General features: G+C 40.0%; 1 protein-coding gene across 1 annotated transcript; it reads right to left on the minus strand.

Moving 5' to 3' along the window:
• Nucleotides 1-5,538: 5,538 nt before the first annotated feature.
• LOC147421064 (7-deoxyloganetin glucosyltransferase-like) lies at nucleotides 5,539-8,845 on the minus strand. The gene is made up of 2 exons (XM_086505052.1): nucleotides 8,223-8,845; nucleotides 5,539-6,619 (listed from the first exon to the last, which is right to left on the minus strand). The coding sequence occupies exons 1-2, from the start codon at nucleotides 8,797-8,799 to the stop codon at nucleotides 5,697-5,699; spliced, it is 1,500 nt and encodes a 499-aa protein (XP_086361178.1). The 5' UTR covers nucleotides 8,800-8,845; the 3' UTR covers nucleotides 5,539-5,696.
• Between the last annotated feature and the right edge of the window lie 9,602 nt (nucleotides 8,846-18,447).

An 18,447-nucleotide genomic window follows, 5' to 3' on the forward strand; every position in this document is an offset into this window, starting at 1 on the left:
TACATGTGGTAGTGATGTGTGTGAACACACTAGGACCGCCGGGGCATTTTTTCCCTCTTTAGGAGGTTTTTTCCCCCGTGCAATGTATATACGTCCATCACTCTAGGGCTATCTATCTTTCCATTGCACACTAAGTAACACACTCTCTATTGTGTGCCTTGAGCTTCCTTCATCTTCTCCAAGCTGTGTGTGTTTCTCTGCAACCCTAATTCCAACAAATGAAACATAGTAAACACCAAAACACCCAAAGATAGAACCAATACAACACCCAAGATATACTTAGCAATGCCAAAATAGTACCAATGTAAATCCACAAAGAGCACCAAAAGAAATTAGGAAGCACCAATAGTACCAAAGACATTAACAACATGGTACCCAAGTCAAACCCAACAGTACCCTATAAGACCAAAATATCTGTAACTAGAAAGTACCAAAGCAAAACCAAATGAGGTGAAAACAACACCAAATGAACAAAAAAGCACACAGAGTACCAAGGATTGTGTCAACATAGCGTCCAATACAAAATGAAATTTACAGGATATGAGTAGCCAAAAGTACCAAACCAGTACCACAATAGTCCAATGGAGTACCAAATGTAATAAAGAAGCACTAAAATTTGTAAAGAAAAGTACCAACATAGCACCTAGTGTTTAAAAAAGTACCCAAATAGTTATATAAAGTAGCAATATGATTCAAAAAATTACGAAATCATTATAAAAATATTTAAAGGAAGTACCAAAATAGTTCTAGAAAGTATCAAACCAATTTCAAAATAGTCCTTAAGATTACCAAATGAACAAAAATGCAGCAAAAGTACCATGGATTGTGCCAATGTAGCACCCAAGACAAAACCGCCATTACCTTATAAGTCTCAAAATTTAGTAACAAGCAAGTATCAAATGAAATCAAGAAGCACCATAAAGTACCAAGGAAAGTACCTGGACAACATCTAGTGTTAACAAAGTACAAAAATAGCTAGAGAAAGAACCAAAACAATTCAAGAAATTACCAAAAATACCTAAAAATATCAACAAATAAACTAGTCAAGAAGTCAAACATGCCAAATCACCAAACCATGTGCAAAAGAAACACTTTCAACAGTCATACACAATGCAATAAGCTAGAAATACAATAACTCCTGCTATTAAACCTCAGCTTGGAGCTTTTGGATATGTTCAAAATCCCCGTGTCATTGTAACAAGCGTTGACTTGCTCCCAGGTCGACCTCAACCTCTTTCATCTCTTCATCAGGGACACGGATTTGCTGCCACAACAGAACAATGTACGCTTCCCAAGGTATTAATGTCCTCCATAAACTTTTCGCCACGCCCTCTTTACCTTCATATACCAGTAGTTGGTCCTTGTTTGCTTAAATAGATGCCTTCAGGTCTGTTAGGTTTGTCAATCCTGAATGTGACACCGGTTTTAGTAGTCTTTGCCGCAATGCCTCTAAATCAGGCAGGTAGTCAGTCATTGTCCCTCTGCTAGCTTGCTCTGATTCTGTGCATATGTTGCTGCCACTTTGAGTCATCTGGGCCTTCTTATGTGAATATAGGACACTTCCAAGGGAGGAACCATTATGTCTCCTCCATGCGTCAATTTTATGGTCAAGCCCACCATTCCTAGATGTTATCATCTGCAACACTCCTTCCCCAAACCGGGCCCATGCTACTCTATGCCCTACTAGGTCTTTTTTTGCTGCATGGCATTTCTTAAACTCGTAGCACCTAGCAAATTTGTTGGTCAATTTAGCACATGAAGGGGGCCCCTAATAAACTTTGGAGAATAGAAATCTGCAGTCTTATACCAAATGTGGTTGCAAATGGTTTGAATAGACCTTGTTGTTCTTTTGATACTTGTACTTGAAAAAAATTAACCATTGCTCGAGTGGCAAGTCTTCATGAGTCAGGTCCTTAGGGAGTTTGCCTTCTAGACTGAGGCCGTACTCCTCATGCAAGTTTTGTGTAACAAAACTTTGTTTGTTGAGGGTAATCCTCCATTTTGTTCTTACTTGAAATGTGAAAAACATAAGAGAAAATTGCTTAGATATATATTAAATGTAAGATGCCCTAAAATACAAAATGGGGTACTCTAGAGTACCAAATTTGGTACTCATCTAACTCCAAATGTCACATCAAGCGCAGGGAGTGAACATGCAAAGTTTAATTAACACAAGCCTGATGCCAATGAATAGTGTACCACATCTTGACTTGTTGGCAGATTTTGATTCATCTTCATCAAAGAGAAGCAAGGTCCGTTCAGAGTCGATATCAGTAACCTTGCGTTGTTTTGTACTAGCACTTGTGTTGGGACTTGTTTTGTGTGTTGGCTATGTTTCTTGGGGAGATGGGGTGGAAACACCTTTGTTGTTGCTTTTGCCAGGCAAAGACATTCTCTCCTTGGCCTTCGATTTCAATTTGCATGCTAAAGGTGACGCTCAAAAGGCAACAACTCCCTTGGTCTTTGGGGTTCTCATCGTTGGATAACTTACGTGAGAGAGTAGAGGTGCTGCAAGCACATGCGATGCTAGAGAGAGAGAGAGAGAGAGAGAGAGAGAGAGAGAGAGAGAGAGAGAGAGAGAGAGAGAGAGAGAGAGAGAGAGAGAGAGAGAGAGAGAGAGAGAGCTCAGGATTGCACAAGGCGATGAGTGGGAGAGCACCCTATGCAGCTTGAGTTCAAACGCAGGGCGAAAACTTTGGAACCACTACATCCACTCTTGACACCACTACTCTCACACGGGGTCACCCATTATGAAATTCTACAAAGAGTTCTTAGAAATACGATCATTTCTATTGAAAAAAAGGAATAAAAACACCAGTTGCCTCCAAACATTCCCTCCACGGTACCAAATAGGTGGAGAAAAAATTAGCCCTATTTTTGTACCACCAACCTTTGCTTTTAGCCAAAAAAGCAGCAACTTGTTGCAATGTAAATGATCCTTCGAGACTCTTCTTTGCAAAGGAACTCTTCTACTTGTTCATGGTGACATCTTAGGAAATTGTATAAGCGCGCAGGGACTCCTTAAAGATGGTTGAAATTTGAAATCAGGAAAAGGTGGCCAAAGCCAAAAAAATTCCTCGTGAAATCTCACATCTTCCTCATGGTGCTTCTACGATAGAATCTCCTCTACAAACTTGGTGAACATTGCTCTAATATACAAGTCAAAAACTGCTTTTATAGGTGTGAGCAGTCCCCTAGAAGGAGGGGCTACCATATGATTTTCAAGCTAAATAAGGGGTAGTAGGGAGTTCCCAAGAGAGACAGGAGGAGTAAAAATTGTCCAGAGAGATGAGAATGCCTAGATAAAAGTGACTTAGTTTGGAATTTACTAAGACTGAAGAATATTCCTTACTCGATGCTCCCTTCACCCACCATGTGATTCCCTTAGGCTCTCACTCACCAAACTTATATAGCAACTCCTTAGCGAGCCTTAATGTCGTCCTTTCAATGACACATACAAAAAATCCTATCACTTATGGATCCAATTATTTATAATAAGTCATTTATAGTTATATTTCTTTAAGCTATAGCTAATTTAGCAACCTCCCTTTCACTTATAGAGAGTTGTTGTCAAGTTTTGTTTGCTTATCATCCTCAAACAAATGGGCAAACTAAGATTGCAAATTCTATAGTGTTAGACTTGTTAAAGCCATATGTCTTAGAATGACATTGTGAGTGGATAAAGTACTTGCCTCTTGTAGAGTATGTGTCTCGCAAGGGTCACTATATATAAAATCTATATATCGTGTGCATTCAAGGACTATTTATATTTTTTCAAGATTAGTTTTTCAATATCCTTATGTATGTGAAAATGTGAAAAAATATAGAATAAAATAATCCGTATTGTTGAACCCATGTGATAGGCATTTTTGTTGTGGTGACCCCCCCCCCCCCCCCCCCCCCCCCCCCACCCTACCCTATGTGTAGAATGCTTTGTTGTTTGTAAAGGAGCGTATTATGTTGCTATCCTTTGTTCAAGGGGAAGATGACGATGCATTCACCTTGTCTAGAGTCTTTTGTCATTGTCATTGTAATTGTTCATATTGTCTTACCTCTAAGCTTAAGGGGGAATAACTTTAGTATAGTCTTCCTATGGTCCAATAATGTATGGTTGTATGTGATAGTATAAATTTTTCGACAATTACCAACATATTGGAAGAAAATCAAACCCATCTTTGGGATTTGACCCTTGATACTCTCCCTAAGATTCACAATAACAAGTCCTCCATTCATTTCTTGATTCCACCCACCAATGAGCCCATCCATCATGACCTCACACTTCTATAACATAGATGCACTCATTTCATACTGCAAGTAGTGTTATTTTGTTGCTCTTTCATATGAATGGTTAGTTCGATCTTCCTCCATAACAATATTATCTACAACACTTCTCACAAACAAAACTTAGCTTATTCTTATTTACAAACAACCAACAATTTGCACATACATCAATGCTCGAAGCATAGCAAACAAGTATCACATTCAAGACCTACGACAACATTACAAAAGCAACAATATTATTGTACCATTGATTCAACTATTTGCAACACCAAGTTCAATTATATATTTCACAAGTGAAAAGCACTCTTAACTCTAGAATGGAGGCTGAAGCACAACAGAGTCTAAAATTTGACTACATAAGCATTGACAAGAGGAATATACAATAAAGAGTTGCATGATCTTTGCATAAGTAATGATAATGATAATCATATTATTTTATACTATTTTGGGAGTTAAATTGGATCAAGCTTAACTATCAAACATGCATCTTCTAGATATGAAGACGATTGAGTCCTAGACTCAACATACATTTTTGATGCACAAAGTTTTTGTAAAGTGTTAATATGCATAATTGTGACCCTTGCACCAAAACAAAAAATATCCATAATTAGATTGTGATTGTGCTCAAACAACTATAGAAATCATATTCTTTTTTTTATAGCTTTGATAGTTGTATGCTTTGAAAAATTAATTCTTAAGCCTCTTAACCTTAGATAAGGACGCTGTGACACAAAAAATTGCTAGATTCTGAATCAATGAAATTATTTATGGAGAGGACTAGAATTCATTAGTCTCAGATAGAAGATTTTGAATCAATGAAATTATTTATGGAGAGGACTAGAATTCATTTGTCTCAGATAGAAGATTCACACACCATATGGTGATAAGGGGCACAGAAATAGCAAAGGACGTCGAGGCCTAAGATTGGAATGGCTACATGTAAGAACAACATAAAGTCTTGAGATAATTGGTATCCACACATTTTATAAGGATTGATTGTGTGTTGTTAACACTTTTAATGAACACCATCGCTTTAAAAAGTGCTTGAAGCCACTTGCTATACGAAATTAATGTTTGCTATGCTAGTAAGAATGTAAGATTGGATATTGCATATAGAATGTGAAAAACAATAGCCTTTACCATTCCTTTTATAGAGAAGAGCACAACCTTGAATCCACTGAATTCTTAACTTCTTGAACATTGGTCTTCAATGAGAGGTTAAAGTGATAGAACTAAATCTCCCTCTTGAAACCATCGTTGAGCAAAGTCGAACTTGAAACCATTATATATTATATAGAATTGTGTGGAAAAGTGGGCAATCCGTGCTTTTCAACAAGCTTTACTTTATACCAAGGTAGCCAAGTGTTTGAGGCTCTTCGACGACATTATGTGGTAAAGTAAGCAATATGTGCTTTTCAACAAGCTTTACTAACCACTAAGCTAGCCAGGTGTTTGATGCTTTTTGATGACATTCCTATGCTTTTAAGGCTTTCCAGACTATGCTTTTGGTAGTGTTTAGCATTTATATGTAGAGAATTATCTTCTTCTTGCATCAAGAGTTTGACAATTCTCTCAATTTCACTTCTTTCGATAATCCCAATCTCATTGCAGATTTCAAATCCTAACCCTATCTGCCATACTTTTTTGATAAGTGTCGCATTCAAAAACTGATCCGCCATGTAGGGGAAGCAAAGCATAGGAACACCATTGCTAATTGCTTCAATTGTGGAATTCCATCCACAATGTGTAAAGAAGCCGCCGATTGCTGCATGCGCAAGGACTCTAGTTTGTGGTGCCCAATTGACTGTATATCCTTTACCATTGCTTTTAAGGGTTATGTCATTTGAAATATCCTCGTAAGAAGCCCCGATCACAAGGTCATGCCGAACAACCCAAAGAAAGTGTGTTTTGCTAGAAACTAGGCCAGCCACAATTTCTTCATATTGAGCTTTTGTTAAGACGGCAAGACTACCGAAGGAAATATAAAGAATGGAACGGCTCGATTGTTTATCTAACCACTTCATCCAATTTTGATCTTCCCTCCACATGCTTGTACTAAACTCTTTGTCAAGAGAATCTACCAAGGGACCCACTGCAAATATTGGGATTCCAAAATCAACACTCATGGCATCTCTTTCCAACTCTTCAGAAGTGTTGACAGCTATTGCAAGGGACTTTTCCCTTGATTGTTGTAATGCTTCCACACAAACTTTATAAACAAAAGGATTGTTGTCAATGAAATCTAGTAAGTCTCCCTTTGTTAATGTAGGTAGCCCTGCAAGGTTTGTTGCAAAGTCTCCATCCTTGGCTTGCTCCTTATTTGATAGCACTTCCAAGACTGCATGAAACAAAGAAGAATTTTTAGCATTGGAACAAGGTTTTAAGGTTCGCTTACAATCTTGTTTCTTTCGGAACCTTTTGTATTGATTAAGCTTTCAAAAAAACACTTCCAAAATTATATATAGTTTTCAATAACTTCTTGTGTGATTCCATTCTTAGGGTACACATTCATCGATATTCAACAACTCATTAACTTTAAAATTGATTGCAAAAGCATCTATTTACTTCATACCTTTTTAATTGTTTAATCAGGCAAGGCAAATGACATATTCCTCTTAGTTAAATTTGCACCCATCAAAACTAAGGAAGCTATGCATATAATCAAATGTAGATAAAGTTTCAAGACATAAAAAGCCTAGACGTGCAAACATCATCGGCATGTGAAGAACAATTGAGAGTTTTCTAAAAATGCATTTCTAAGTCACTTTAGAACAAGAAATGAAAAGAGCCAACCTATAGTTTTTAGATGACACATCTTAAACTAAAGCACTACAGAGCAATTGGCCATTTCATTTTCAATACAAAAAGAAGAGTACAATTTGAATCTTTTCAGTACGTGCTTTCTTGACATTTACACTAAGATTGATGATATGCCATGATTATCCTTGTTACCTCTATACAATGGATTGAAGTTTGCCAACAACATATGCAAATCAAGGGTATGTGAAAGCGTTTGTGGGGAAAGATTGTCCTCGATACTATGGGCTTTTTGTTAGACAGTTTGTGACTGAAATAGAAGATTGTCAGCAACATATGCAAATCAATGGTATGTGAAAGCGTCGGACAAGAAAGATTTGCAATCCAAAATAAACTTAATCATGAATGTAAACAAAACTAAGGCTAGGTCAGAGCTAACAAGGTCATTTGCCTTTGGGCTCTCTTCTTACACTTTCATATGTACGCCTTCACGTGAAGCTGAGTCCCATGTAAATCACACAACCCTACCCTATTTCACAACATGCAACAAATTTGTTGCTCTTGCAACTAAATGTGAACCGTTTTGTTTTCTCAGCCCTACTAACTAAAGTGGTTTTGGTGGGTCAACACTGTTGAAGCTCAGCTCCATAACATTATTGTGCCATGTCTGTTGGCTGCTTGTAGCCTGCTATTGCATTTGCAAAATTCAGTGGTACCTTCTACTCTCATAAGCTTTCACTAGTCATACATAATGTCCGGAACTGGGAAACTCGGGAGGCGACCTCTCAAGGACACAAAGTGATCTGTCATATATGGACATAACACTATTATGGACACGCAAGTGTGGACGCTAAAGCTTGGAAGTGAGCTAGGAGTGGGAGCCTAGTGATGATGCAAGTTGGACGAAGGCCAATCGGGGACTTGGACCGAGGTAACAGAAGGAGCAGGTTAGATAGCCACAACAACCATGACAAGAGGGCTAGAGTCACAAACTGGGTCATACAAAAATCCAATGCACAGTGCACACTCAAGTTGTAAAATTGGCACCATACTCCTCTTACAGTATGCATGTGAGAAGAAACTGTGTCTTGTTTCTAGGCAAACTCACCAACTCAGATTAGTGTAGCTACACCTACAAATTTAGCATTTCCCTTCAAGAACATCATCAAGACAAATTGACATACCAGTGTTCAAAGAGAGAGTTCCTTGCAGGATGTAATGAATGTAGAGCAGGCCACTGAGGTTGGCGGTCTGGAATGAGATGCGTGGGATGCCAAGCTTCTCCGAAGCAGGTTGAGTGGGCCCAGTCATGAGCATGTCGGAGATGACGCACGTGACGGGGGGCTCAGCATTCAGAAGCTTCTCCAAGAGCTCTTCTATGTGAGGAGCCATGCCACTCAGAGCCTTAAAGAATGCCTCAAGCTTCTTGTCAGAGTTGGACATCTTTGGTATGTCAAAATCAAAGGGCAAGGACACTCTCCTGATGTCAAGCTCCTTCTCTTTCCCGTTTGTGTCTGGGTGCCCTCCTCCTCCTCCTCCTTCATTTCCGTCTTCCTCTGGTCTGATGCGGGCCTCTTCGATCATGTTGTGTATGGACGCTATGTTGGCAAAGGTGATGGTGTAGCCCTCTTGAGAAGCAAGCCTCTTGCAGAAGCGCATAAGGGGGTTGATGTGGCCGACGCCTGGAACGGGGATGGCCAGAGCATGCTGCTTCTTCATCTTCTTCTCTTGCACAGAGGAAGCAAGTGCCGTGACGTCCATAATGATAGAGCGGCTGTTTTCCGAGCTCTGCGAGTACTCATGAAGGCTGAAGCTCTCTAATATGCGAAAGATGATCCTTGCCCATCAAGTAAGTCAACAATTCCACCCTCACTAGGACTTCACCCTCACTAGGACTCTGGAATCAGCAGGACTTTCAATTTTTAATTTCGTTCCAAGCAATTTTCTCATTGGTAGAGAGAAATAAAACTGTCATTGATGACAAATTTGTTTGAAATCCGTCATTGGTTGAAATTTGTTTACCTCCCTCATTTTTTGTGTGCGAATGACACGTAAATGACACGTAAACGAAAGAAACAAAAGTGGCCTTTAAGATTAGAAGGATAAAGACCTAAATTGTGGTTTGTGCCTCATGGCACATATGAGACCTAAATTTCAAATATAGCTTGTTTTGAGTTTTATTATATTGTTTTAAGTCCAAGTTGCCTCTTATGTCATAACTTTTGACTTAAAGATAGGCATTGGGTTTCATTTTGTTTTTTTCTCAATTTTTGCAATCATTATTGTTTATGCTTTTAAAATATATCCAAATAGTTCATTGCTACATTTGTTTAAAAAATATATATAATATTTTATTACCACAATTTTTTTTTTAAAATGCTAGTGTTATTAATAAATTCCTCTCAATGGCTTTATGTAGTCCATAGGGAGCTTTCACTTTGTTTTGGCATGCCATAGGCCTAAGGAGAAGGAAGAAAGGCTTACAAATTTTAAATAGCCTACCTCTTTTTAAGTTTTTGAATGGGTGCCCACCTTTTCATGGGATGCCAGGCAATCAGGGCATGGCTGGGAAAATATGCAAGTGGATTCAAAGGACATGGCAAATTAAGTTCTTCAAGAATGATCTCTTCTTTGGTGGTAACAAGATGGGAAGTCCTGCTCTTCTAATATGTACTCAAATAATCAAGTACTACTTCTTGCACCATATTTGGCAAGCAAGGAACCGCCGCGTGTTTGAGGGGGATCTAGTTGTGGCAAGCTTTTGTGAAATCACGCAAGAGAGCAGATTGATGATCCACATGATCGGATGCAAACAAACCTCACAGGATTGGTTTAGAACAATACATAACATCTTGTAATAAGTAAAGCCAAGGAGTAGGAGTGGTGTCTCTGCCAAGCATATAACTTGTAATTCTTTGACCCTCAAGGCTCGGACTGAGCTCAAGGATTGGTGTATATTTCTGTTCTTAATACTATCCACTCAAAATTGTGAGTTTTGCACTAAAAAAAATAAAAAGTTTTTGAATGGGTGTCCTCAATTTCAACTAATGCACCTTGGAGGCCCTTGCAACAACGTATAAGGAGAGGGATTGGAGGGGGAGTGGAAGCCAAGGCAAAGAAAGAAAAGAGGGAGACCCTAGTGTGGGGGGTAGGGAGTGGATTGGATGCCAAGAAAAGGGGCATCCCTCTCTCTCTCTCTCTCCACACAAGAGGAGCTCTCTCCCTCTCCTCGTCCATCGGACCGGTCACACATTCGTCTCATTTAAAAGCCTCATGACTTTTTTTTAGTTTAGTGTTGTGAAATAGCATTTTGAACTTGTAAATGGGCCTTTTCATTTAAGTGCTTCATGACTCTCTTTTTAGTTTTATGTTTTACGAGCCGAGTTGCGTCCATGCTAGTTAAGGGAGGAGGATGCATAGAGTCGCACCCAATTTTGTTTGATCGTAGAAAAGACGAGCGCACATGTCTTGCTCTCATTGGCTCTTGTAACCCTACGTTGAAGGAGGAAGCAGCTCTCCCGTAAACTTCACTTAAATCCTCTCTTTTTCAAAGTGACAATAGGGTTATTGGTAGCATTCGGGTTTCGTGTAAACATTTTTAAATTTTTTGAAAATGGTAAACATCCTCCCTCTACTCCCCCCACTCCCCCTGGGCGTGACCCAACTCTAAAGTGCAATGTGAACTTAGTCTTGTCTTCAACTCAAAATATGGGAGTTTGTCTCTTTTCTGTAAAAGGAATGAAGATAAGATTTCTTTTGAGATGTTATGCTTCTTTGCACACTAAAACATGCCATAGAGGAGAAGAGAGTAAGGCTATGGTCACGCGAGGTTTAGTTATCAATTATAGATAACTAAGCCAACTATGTCGAGACAGAACATTAAATGAATAACTAAACCTCTTGCATGGTCACAGGAGGCTTGTTTATTCATTCATGCTCCCAACTAAGGCTTGAACTTCACAATTATGACAAAATAGGCATAGTTACAAAGGGTGGGCACAATTATTCATTTAATGCTCCTTTTGCATGCGACCAAGAATGTGGCTTAGTTATTTGTTCAAATAAATTATAACTAAGCCTCCCGTGACCATAGCCTAAGTAAGTGAGCTTCCTCTTCGAAGCTCTTTCTCTCTCTCTCTCTCCCAATACAAAAGGTGTGGACTATCTGATTGTGCCCACACACGTCGAGTAAGAGCTCTCTCCTCTCAAGTAAAGTCTCCATTGTGCCTCCTTTGTCTCTTTCTTGGGTGAGCTTCTCTCTAAAGCTCGTTTGTCTCTCCCTCTCTCTATTTGCATGCACACAAGGTCTCTACTCAACGTGCAAGCCAATGTTGACACCATCCTGGTCTTGTGGCATCTTTGCAAGGGCTACCCATGGCTAGCTTATGCATGCATGATGGTCTACTTCACCTTCTAGATCCCTTGTTGGTCGTCGATGCCATGGCAAGGCCTATAAATGTCTTTATGCATTTGTTTAGTAATGTATAAGTTCTTTCATTAAGAAATCACATGTACCTAGAAATTCATGGAATAGGGATGTGGGAGCAGGTGGCCTCAGAAGCTCTGTGCTCCCTACCTGTGAGAAGCCACGAGTTGGGGGGCAATCTAGGGTTGTCTATGGCAGGAGGTGCTCCTATTTGGGCGGATGCAGTTCAAGACCGGCAGGGTTAGCGAGTTGCTTGCGAGGCGAGGATGTGCCTCGGTGGGGGGTCTTCGGTTCTTTCAGCTCCATTTTGTCCTACGATTGTTCCGACCTCCCTTCTTTTTGGATCTAGGTGCGGCCTCCCTATCCTCTCTCTTGCAGGAGTCAAAGGTGGCCTTTGTCTCTTCTTCATTTGCATACCATGGTGGTTCGGATCTGGATGGTTGGGGGCATGCTTCATCCGGTGACAACATGGTGGAACCCCCTCATTTTTGGGTTGGTTTGTTGAGATCGGGTCCTGGTTTGAGTTGCGAGTAGATTTAGCTTCGTTTGGTGGTCGTCTCTCTTGGTATGGGGATCTGGCTCGCTAGTTGGATGTGCTTCGCGGGCTCTCCATACGGGTTCAGTGCTTCATTTTTGGTTGGTTTCATCTTTACTATTTGTGGGATTCATCTAAGGGCATGTTGTGGATCGGTGGCAACGGTTCCTCCATGGTGGCAACTTGAGAATTCCCAGTGGTGATAGGGACATGGGCCCCGCTATTTCGGCATAATAATGGTTCATGGGGGGGTGGATGTGGCAATTCAAGATTGCTTCTGGTTGCGTGTGGCTGTTGTTTCATCAGCTCTCCGATTGTAAGTGTCCACGGGTTTTTATGTAGTCATGGATGTATTGAGCACCTCTCATTCGGTGTGAGAGGGTCAACGGTGGTGGCAACCAATGTAGCCTTATTCGGCATTATGTGCTTGTAGCGGGTTTTCCGACTTTCTTGTAAAAAGCCTGGCTATGGTCGTGCTGTTGAATGGTGTGTTTGTGATCCCATGGCTTGTTTCCAGCATGGCTGATGGTTGTTGTATTCTTTTTGAAGCCCTGGCTCAATATATATGAGGAGGATCTAACATGTAATTTTTTTTTGTCTTTAATATAATTCAGCTCACTCAGTTGAGTGAGTATGGCCCAACCAAAAAAAACATGTACCTTTGAAAAAAAAAAAAAGATCACATGTACCTTACATTTTATTTTATTGTCATTTCTTAGGGTTGAGAAGTTTATTTTTATGGCATGACAAAATATGCCATAGAGCATGATAGAGGACATGCCTCAAAAAGGGCTCTTTCCAGTTTCTTTGCCACAATATTAACAAAGCACTAGTATGGTCGATGGCGGCCTCTCTCTCTCTCTCTCTCTCTCTCTATGTGCAATTGCCTGTGTTGCTAGGGCTACAGGGAACATTGATGGAGGAAGTCCTTCTTCCACCAGGCTGAATGAAGGGTCCAGAATCCCTTCCCTCATTATAGATTGTATAGATACCAAAAGAGCTCTTTGCCATTGTTTCTACCCATAGTTTCCAACATCATGAGCTAGTACGGCCCCATACCTAGGTAGGTGCCATTGGATGCAAGGAAGGGGCGTCCCTCATGCAGGAGGCTTGCGATCTATTAATGTCTCCAACTTCACTTAGCTAGCTATGTGTCCCTCCCTTGTATATTGAACATCATGAGCTACTGCTAGGGAGAGACTTGTCCCCAACCGCACCTAGCTAGGTGTGCGGTACATCCCAAGGAGTAGCTCATACATGTGTGTAGTAATCCCCAATGTTCAGAGGAATTAGGGCCCTCTACATAGTTGGGATATTGCTTGGTATGGACTCCATATATACCTAGCTAAGCATGCCATAGGCCTAGAGGGGAAGGAAGAAAGGCATACAAATTTTTAAATAGCCTACCCGTTTTTGGCCGTTAAAAGGCCATAGGAGAGTGGGTGGAGAATTCGTGCACTTTTTGGACCGTTGATTAAGAATCAAGGATTGGCGACACATGTTGACTGAGCTTGTTTTATAATGTAGATGGGTTTTTCTATCATTATAACTTGGTGCTTTGTTTCAATGCCCAATTGACTTCCTTGTTTCATGAAGGTTATATTTTCTTCTTATAATGTAAATTTGTCTTTCCATCGTTGTAATTTGGTCCCTTTATTTAATGCTCACTTAACTTTTTTGCTTTGGTTAGTTTATACTAGCATGTGTCCCCGCATTGCTACGACTAAAAAGAACATGTCTTTTAATCTTACAAATCTCTTCTCTACTTCTATTTGTAAAAGTGTTGATGCTTTCATTTTGATCCCATCATTTAATATCAAACTATATAATCAATGTTGCATTAATGTATATAGTAACATCAATACGACAAGGAAGTTAAGATAAACCTACGAGCTATTGGATTCACTCTTGTCACTCATGCCTATCTACATACATATGTTGACATTTAAGCTTGTGAAATGGCCATGGAACTATGCAAACACCTCCTTTTCAGGGCCAAGAAATTCTATGTTATGGTCAAAGCTCTAAAGTTCATGACTTGGGAGATAGATATTTAAGTTTTTGTGGCTTTGTTTCAATCAAGTTAAAAGTTATCTTTTCTCTTCCTCAATTCCCCTACCAATACCAGATCTTGAGTTTAAGACTCATGGAATAGATGTTTGAGGTCCTTTGGATTGTTCCTACTATTTTGAAACTTATCTTCTTGTTCCTCTCTCTCTCTCTCTCTCTCTCTCTCTCTCTCTCTCTCTCTCTCTCTCTCTCTCTCTATGTGTGTGTGTCTCTCTACAAGATGAAAACTTACCTTTCTTTTCTTCTTCTTCTTCTCCTCCTATGTGTGTGTGTGTGGTGTTTCTACAACATGAATACTCACCTTCTTTTCTTCTTCTTCTTCTCTCTCTCTCTCTCTCATGGGAATTACTCTTCTTCTGCTCTCTCTCTCTCTCTCTCTCTCTCTCTCTCTCTCTCTTATCACCCAAGTGTGATAGATTGTTTCTCTTACTTCAAACTTGCCAGAAAGATCTTTGAGGTCTATTGAAATTTCTTTTACGAGATTGAAAACTTCTCTTCTCTTCTCTTCTCTCTCTCTCTCTCTCTCTCTCTCTCTCTCGCGCGCGCGCGCGCGTGCACACACACACACACACACACAAAATCCCGGGCTCGGAAAAAGATAGGTTCGCTTTATCCAAAGCCCGTTCAAAATGAAAAATGGTTAGCTCAAATTTGGGCAAGAAGGCTCTCAAGCCGGTTTAAATTATGGAATTTTTAATTATAATATGATATTTTTAGCGTGATTATCCCTCTCAAATTTGATATTAGCTAGCTCATATGCATGTGAAAAGGTTCCAAAGCCATATCAATTTTTTTTTTCCCAAGCCTTGACTTAATAAAGTGAATAGAGCCCTCAATGTCTCTTCCCAACCACAAGTGCCATAAGCCTCTCTCTCTCTCTCTCTCTCTCTCTCTCGCACACACCACGCACACACACACACACACATGGGTGCACTTGCATTGTTGCTAAATTTCCCACAATGTCCTCCTTTGCAGAGCTCCTCTAGGTGGCAGTCTAGAGAAGAACTTGGAAGTGCTGATCACTTTAGGAATTCTCTAGCTCCATAAAAGAAGGAATAGAAGTGGAATCAACCCGAAGAAGAAAACAATCTTCTTCACAATTTAAAATATTATTGTTTTTTGGGATAACGAATGTTGTTAGGCAACATGGAGCCACAAACCACTGTGAAGCAAAGAAAATTCCGAACTTAGGAGTCTGACTCCGCCCATGCAAAATTGGTCAACAGGTTTTGGCAAGGCTCACACTCATAGGCTATGATACCTTATCTTTCGAAGACTCGATCATGGATGGCTGTTAGCCAACAACTTACCCAAAGGGATTTATGGAAACGTCATTCAATCTCTATTGTGAATGAGAAGCTCCTTTTATAATGTAACTCTCTCTTTTCATAATTTGGTCCCTTTATTTAATGCTCACTTGACCTTTTTTTTTTAGTAAATCTTTGTTTAGTTTATAAACAAGTCTCTTCATTTAAGAATCTAATGACTTTCTTGTCAACTTTTTGATTTAAAACATCCTGTTTTCCTTGTAAATTTTCTTTTCATTTATAGAGAATATCTAACTAATTAATAATCAAATGTCCATAAATGAAATAATTTTTTCACCACTAAGATTTTTTTTTTCAACTTTTGGTTTTGATATGCAAATATCACCTTATTACTTTAGTGCATGTATTAATATTAGAGATTAGCTTTATAATTTTTTCACAATTAAGATTTTTTTTTCAACTTTTAGTTTTGATATGTAAATGTCACCTTCTTGTTTTAGTGCATGTATTATTATTAGGGATTATGTTTAGACATTTTCAATATTCATTTCTATCCTAAAGATATTTTGGATTTCTTTCATTTAATACCATGCATCATTTTGTTGTGTAATTTGTTTTATTGATATATTTATACAAGAATTAAATCAATTCCTAAACTCTCACTAATATTTTATATGATTTATGTTTTCATGAGGTCAATCAATATAATATACTCGTAAATAAGGGCATAAGGAAAAGGGAAGCTTTTTGGTGCAATCATTTACCATTAATTGAATTGTTGGATGTTCTCCATGTGGCATTTGAATGTTTTTGGATTTTAATGTGTTGATAAGGGAGTGTCCCCTCTCCTCCACTCTCACTTCGTTGGAGTCGAGGTAGATCTCTCTCTCTCTCTCTCTCTCTCTCTCTTCTATAGGGAGAGGCCGCCGTAAATCTTTACCTTGTTAAGTTTGAATGGGTGTTCTCAATTTCTACTAATGCACCTTGGAGGCCCTTGCCACATCAAAGTCAAAGAAAGAAAGAGAGGGAGACCCTAGTGTGGGGAGTAGGGAGTGGATTGGATGCCAAGAAAAGGGTGCCTCTCTCTCTCTCTCTCTCTCTCTCTCTCTCTCTCTCTCTCTCGTTCATTGGACGGGTCACACATTCATCTCATTTAAAAGCCTCATGACTTTTTTTCAGTTTAGTGTTTTAAAATAGCATTTTCAACTTGTAAATGGGCCTGTTCATTTAAGTGCTTCATGACCTCTTTTAGTTTTATGTTTTAAGAGTCGGGTTGCGCTTGTGTCAATGGGGGGAGGGGGATGCACATGGTTGCACCCAATTTCGTTTCAACGCAGAAAAGACGAGCACACATGTCTTGCTCTCTTTGGCTCCTATAACCCTACGATGAAGGAGGAAGCAACTCTCCCATAACCTTTGCTTAAACCCTCCCTTTTTAAAGTGACAGTAGGGTTACTGGCAGCATTTGAGTTTCGTGGATACATTTTTGGAATTTTTGGAAATGGTAAATGTTCTCTCTCTACTCCCTGCACTCCCCCTTGGCGTGACCCAACTCTAAAGTGCAGTGTGAACTTAGTCTTGTCTTCAACTCAAAATATGGGAATTTGTCTCTTTTCTGTAAAAGGAATGAAGATAAGATTTCTTTTGAGATGTTATGCTTCTTGGCTCGCTAAAACATGCCATAGAGGACAAGAAAGTAACAAAATAGGGTTGTGTGAGCAGGTGCCCTCAGAAGCTCTAGTGCACCCTACCTGTGAACCACGAGTTGGGGGGCTCTCTTGGGTTCTCTATGATAGGAGGTGCTCCTATTCGGTGGATGCGGTTCAAGGCCGGCAGGGTTGGCGAATTGCCCGTGAGGCGAGGATGTGCCTCGGTGGGAGGGTCTTTGGTTGCTTCGGCTCTGTTTTGTCCTACGCCTGTTTCGACCTCCCTTCTTTTTGAATCTAGGTGCGGCCTCCCTATCCTCTCTCTTGCATGAGGTGGCCTTTGTCGCTTGTTCATTTGCATACCATGGTGGTTCAGATCTGGATGGTTGGGGGCATGCATCATCCAATGACAGCATGGTGGCACCCCCTCATTTCTGCGTTAGTTCGTTGAGACCGGGTCCTGGTTTCAACTGCGAGTGGATTTAGCTTCGTTTGGTGGTCGTCTCTGTTGGTATGGGATCTAGCTCGCTAGTTGAATGTGCTTTGTAGGCTCTTTATACTGGTTCGGTGCTTCATTTTTGGCTAGTTTCATCTTTACTATTTGTGGGATTTCTCTCAAGGCATGGTGTGGATCGGTGGCAACGGATCCTCCATGGTGATAACTTGAGAATTCCCCGTGGTGATGGGTACATCAAGCCCTATCAGTTTTGACATTATAATGGTTCATGGGGGGGCGGATGTGGCAATTCAAGATCACTTCTGGTTGCGTGCGGCTCTTGTTTCATCAGCTCTCTGATTGTAAGTGTCCACAGGTAGTCGTGGATGTATTGGGCACTTCTCATTCGGTGTGAGAGGGTCAAGGGTGGTGGCAGCCAATGTAACCTTATTTGGCATTATGTGCTTGTAGCGGTTTTTTTGACGATTTCTGACCCATGGCTTGTTTCAAACATGGCTGACGGTTGTTGTATTCATTTTGAAGCCCTGGTTCAATATATATGAGCAGGGTCTAGCATGTAATTTTTTTTATCTTTAATATAATTCAACTCACTCAGTTGAGTGAGTATGGCCAAAAAAAAAGAGATCACATGTACCTTAGATTTTATTTTATTGTCATTTCTGGTCTTTAATATAATTCAACTCAGTCAGTTGAGTGAGTATGGCCTTTAATAAAAAGAGATCACATGTACCTTAGATTTTATTTTACTGTCATTTCTCAGGGTTGAGAAATTTATTTTTATGGCATGCCAAAATATGCCATAGAGCATGATAGAGGACATGCCTCAAAAAGGGCTCTTTCCAGTTTCTCTGCGACAATATTAACAAAGCACTAGTATGGCCGGCCACCTTCGGTGGCCCCTCTCTCTCTCTCTCTTTCTGTGGATGTGCAATTGCCTATGTCGCTAGGGCTACAGGGAACATTGCTGGAGGAAGCTCCTTCTGCCACCTGGCTGAATGAAGGGTCCG

Source organism: Adiantum capillus-veneris, chromosome 28 (genome assembly GCF_014529385.1).
Source record: "Adiantum capillus-veneris isolate H3 chromosome 28, ASM1452938v2, whole genome shotgun sequence".
In the NCBI taxonomy this organism is placed as follows: domain Eukaryota; kingdom Viridiplantae; phylum Streptophyta; class Polypodiopsida; order Polypodiales; family Pteridaceae; genus Adiantum; species Adiantum capillus-veneris.

What these genes read in the sequence shown, in the direction of transcription:
- LOC147421064 (XM_086505052.1), bottom strand. Translation starts at nt 8,799, where the DNA reads ATGGACGTCACGGCACTTGCTTCCTCTGTGCAAGAGAAGAAGATGAAG. An exon ending in AACTCTCTCTTTGAACACTG is followed by an intron (nt 6,620 to 8,222) that starts GTATGTCAATTT and finishes TGTTTCATGCAG; the next exon opens with TCTTGGAAGTGCTATCAAAT.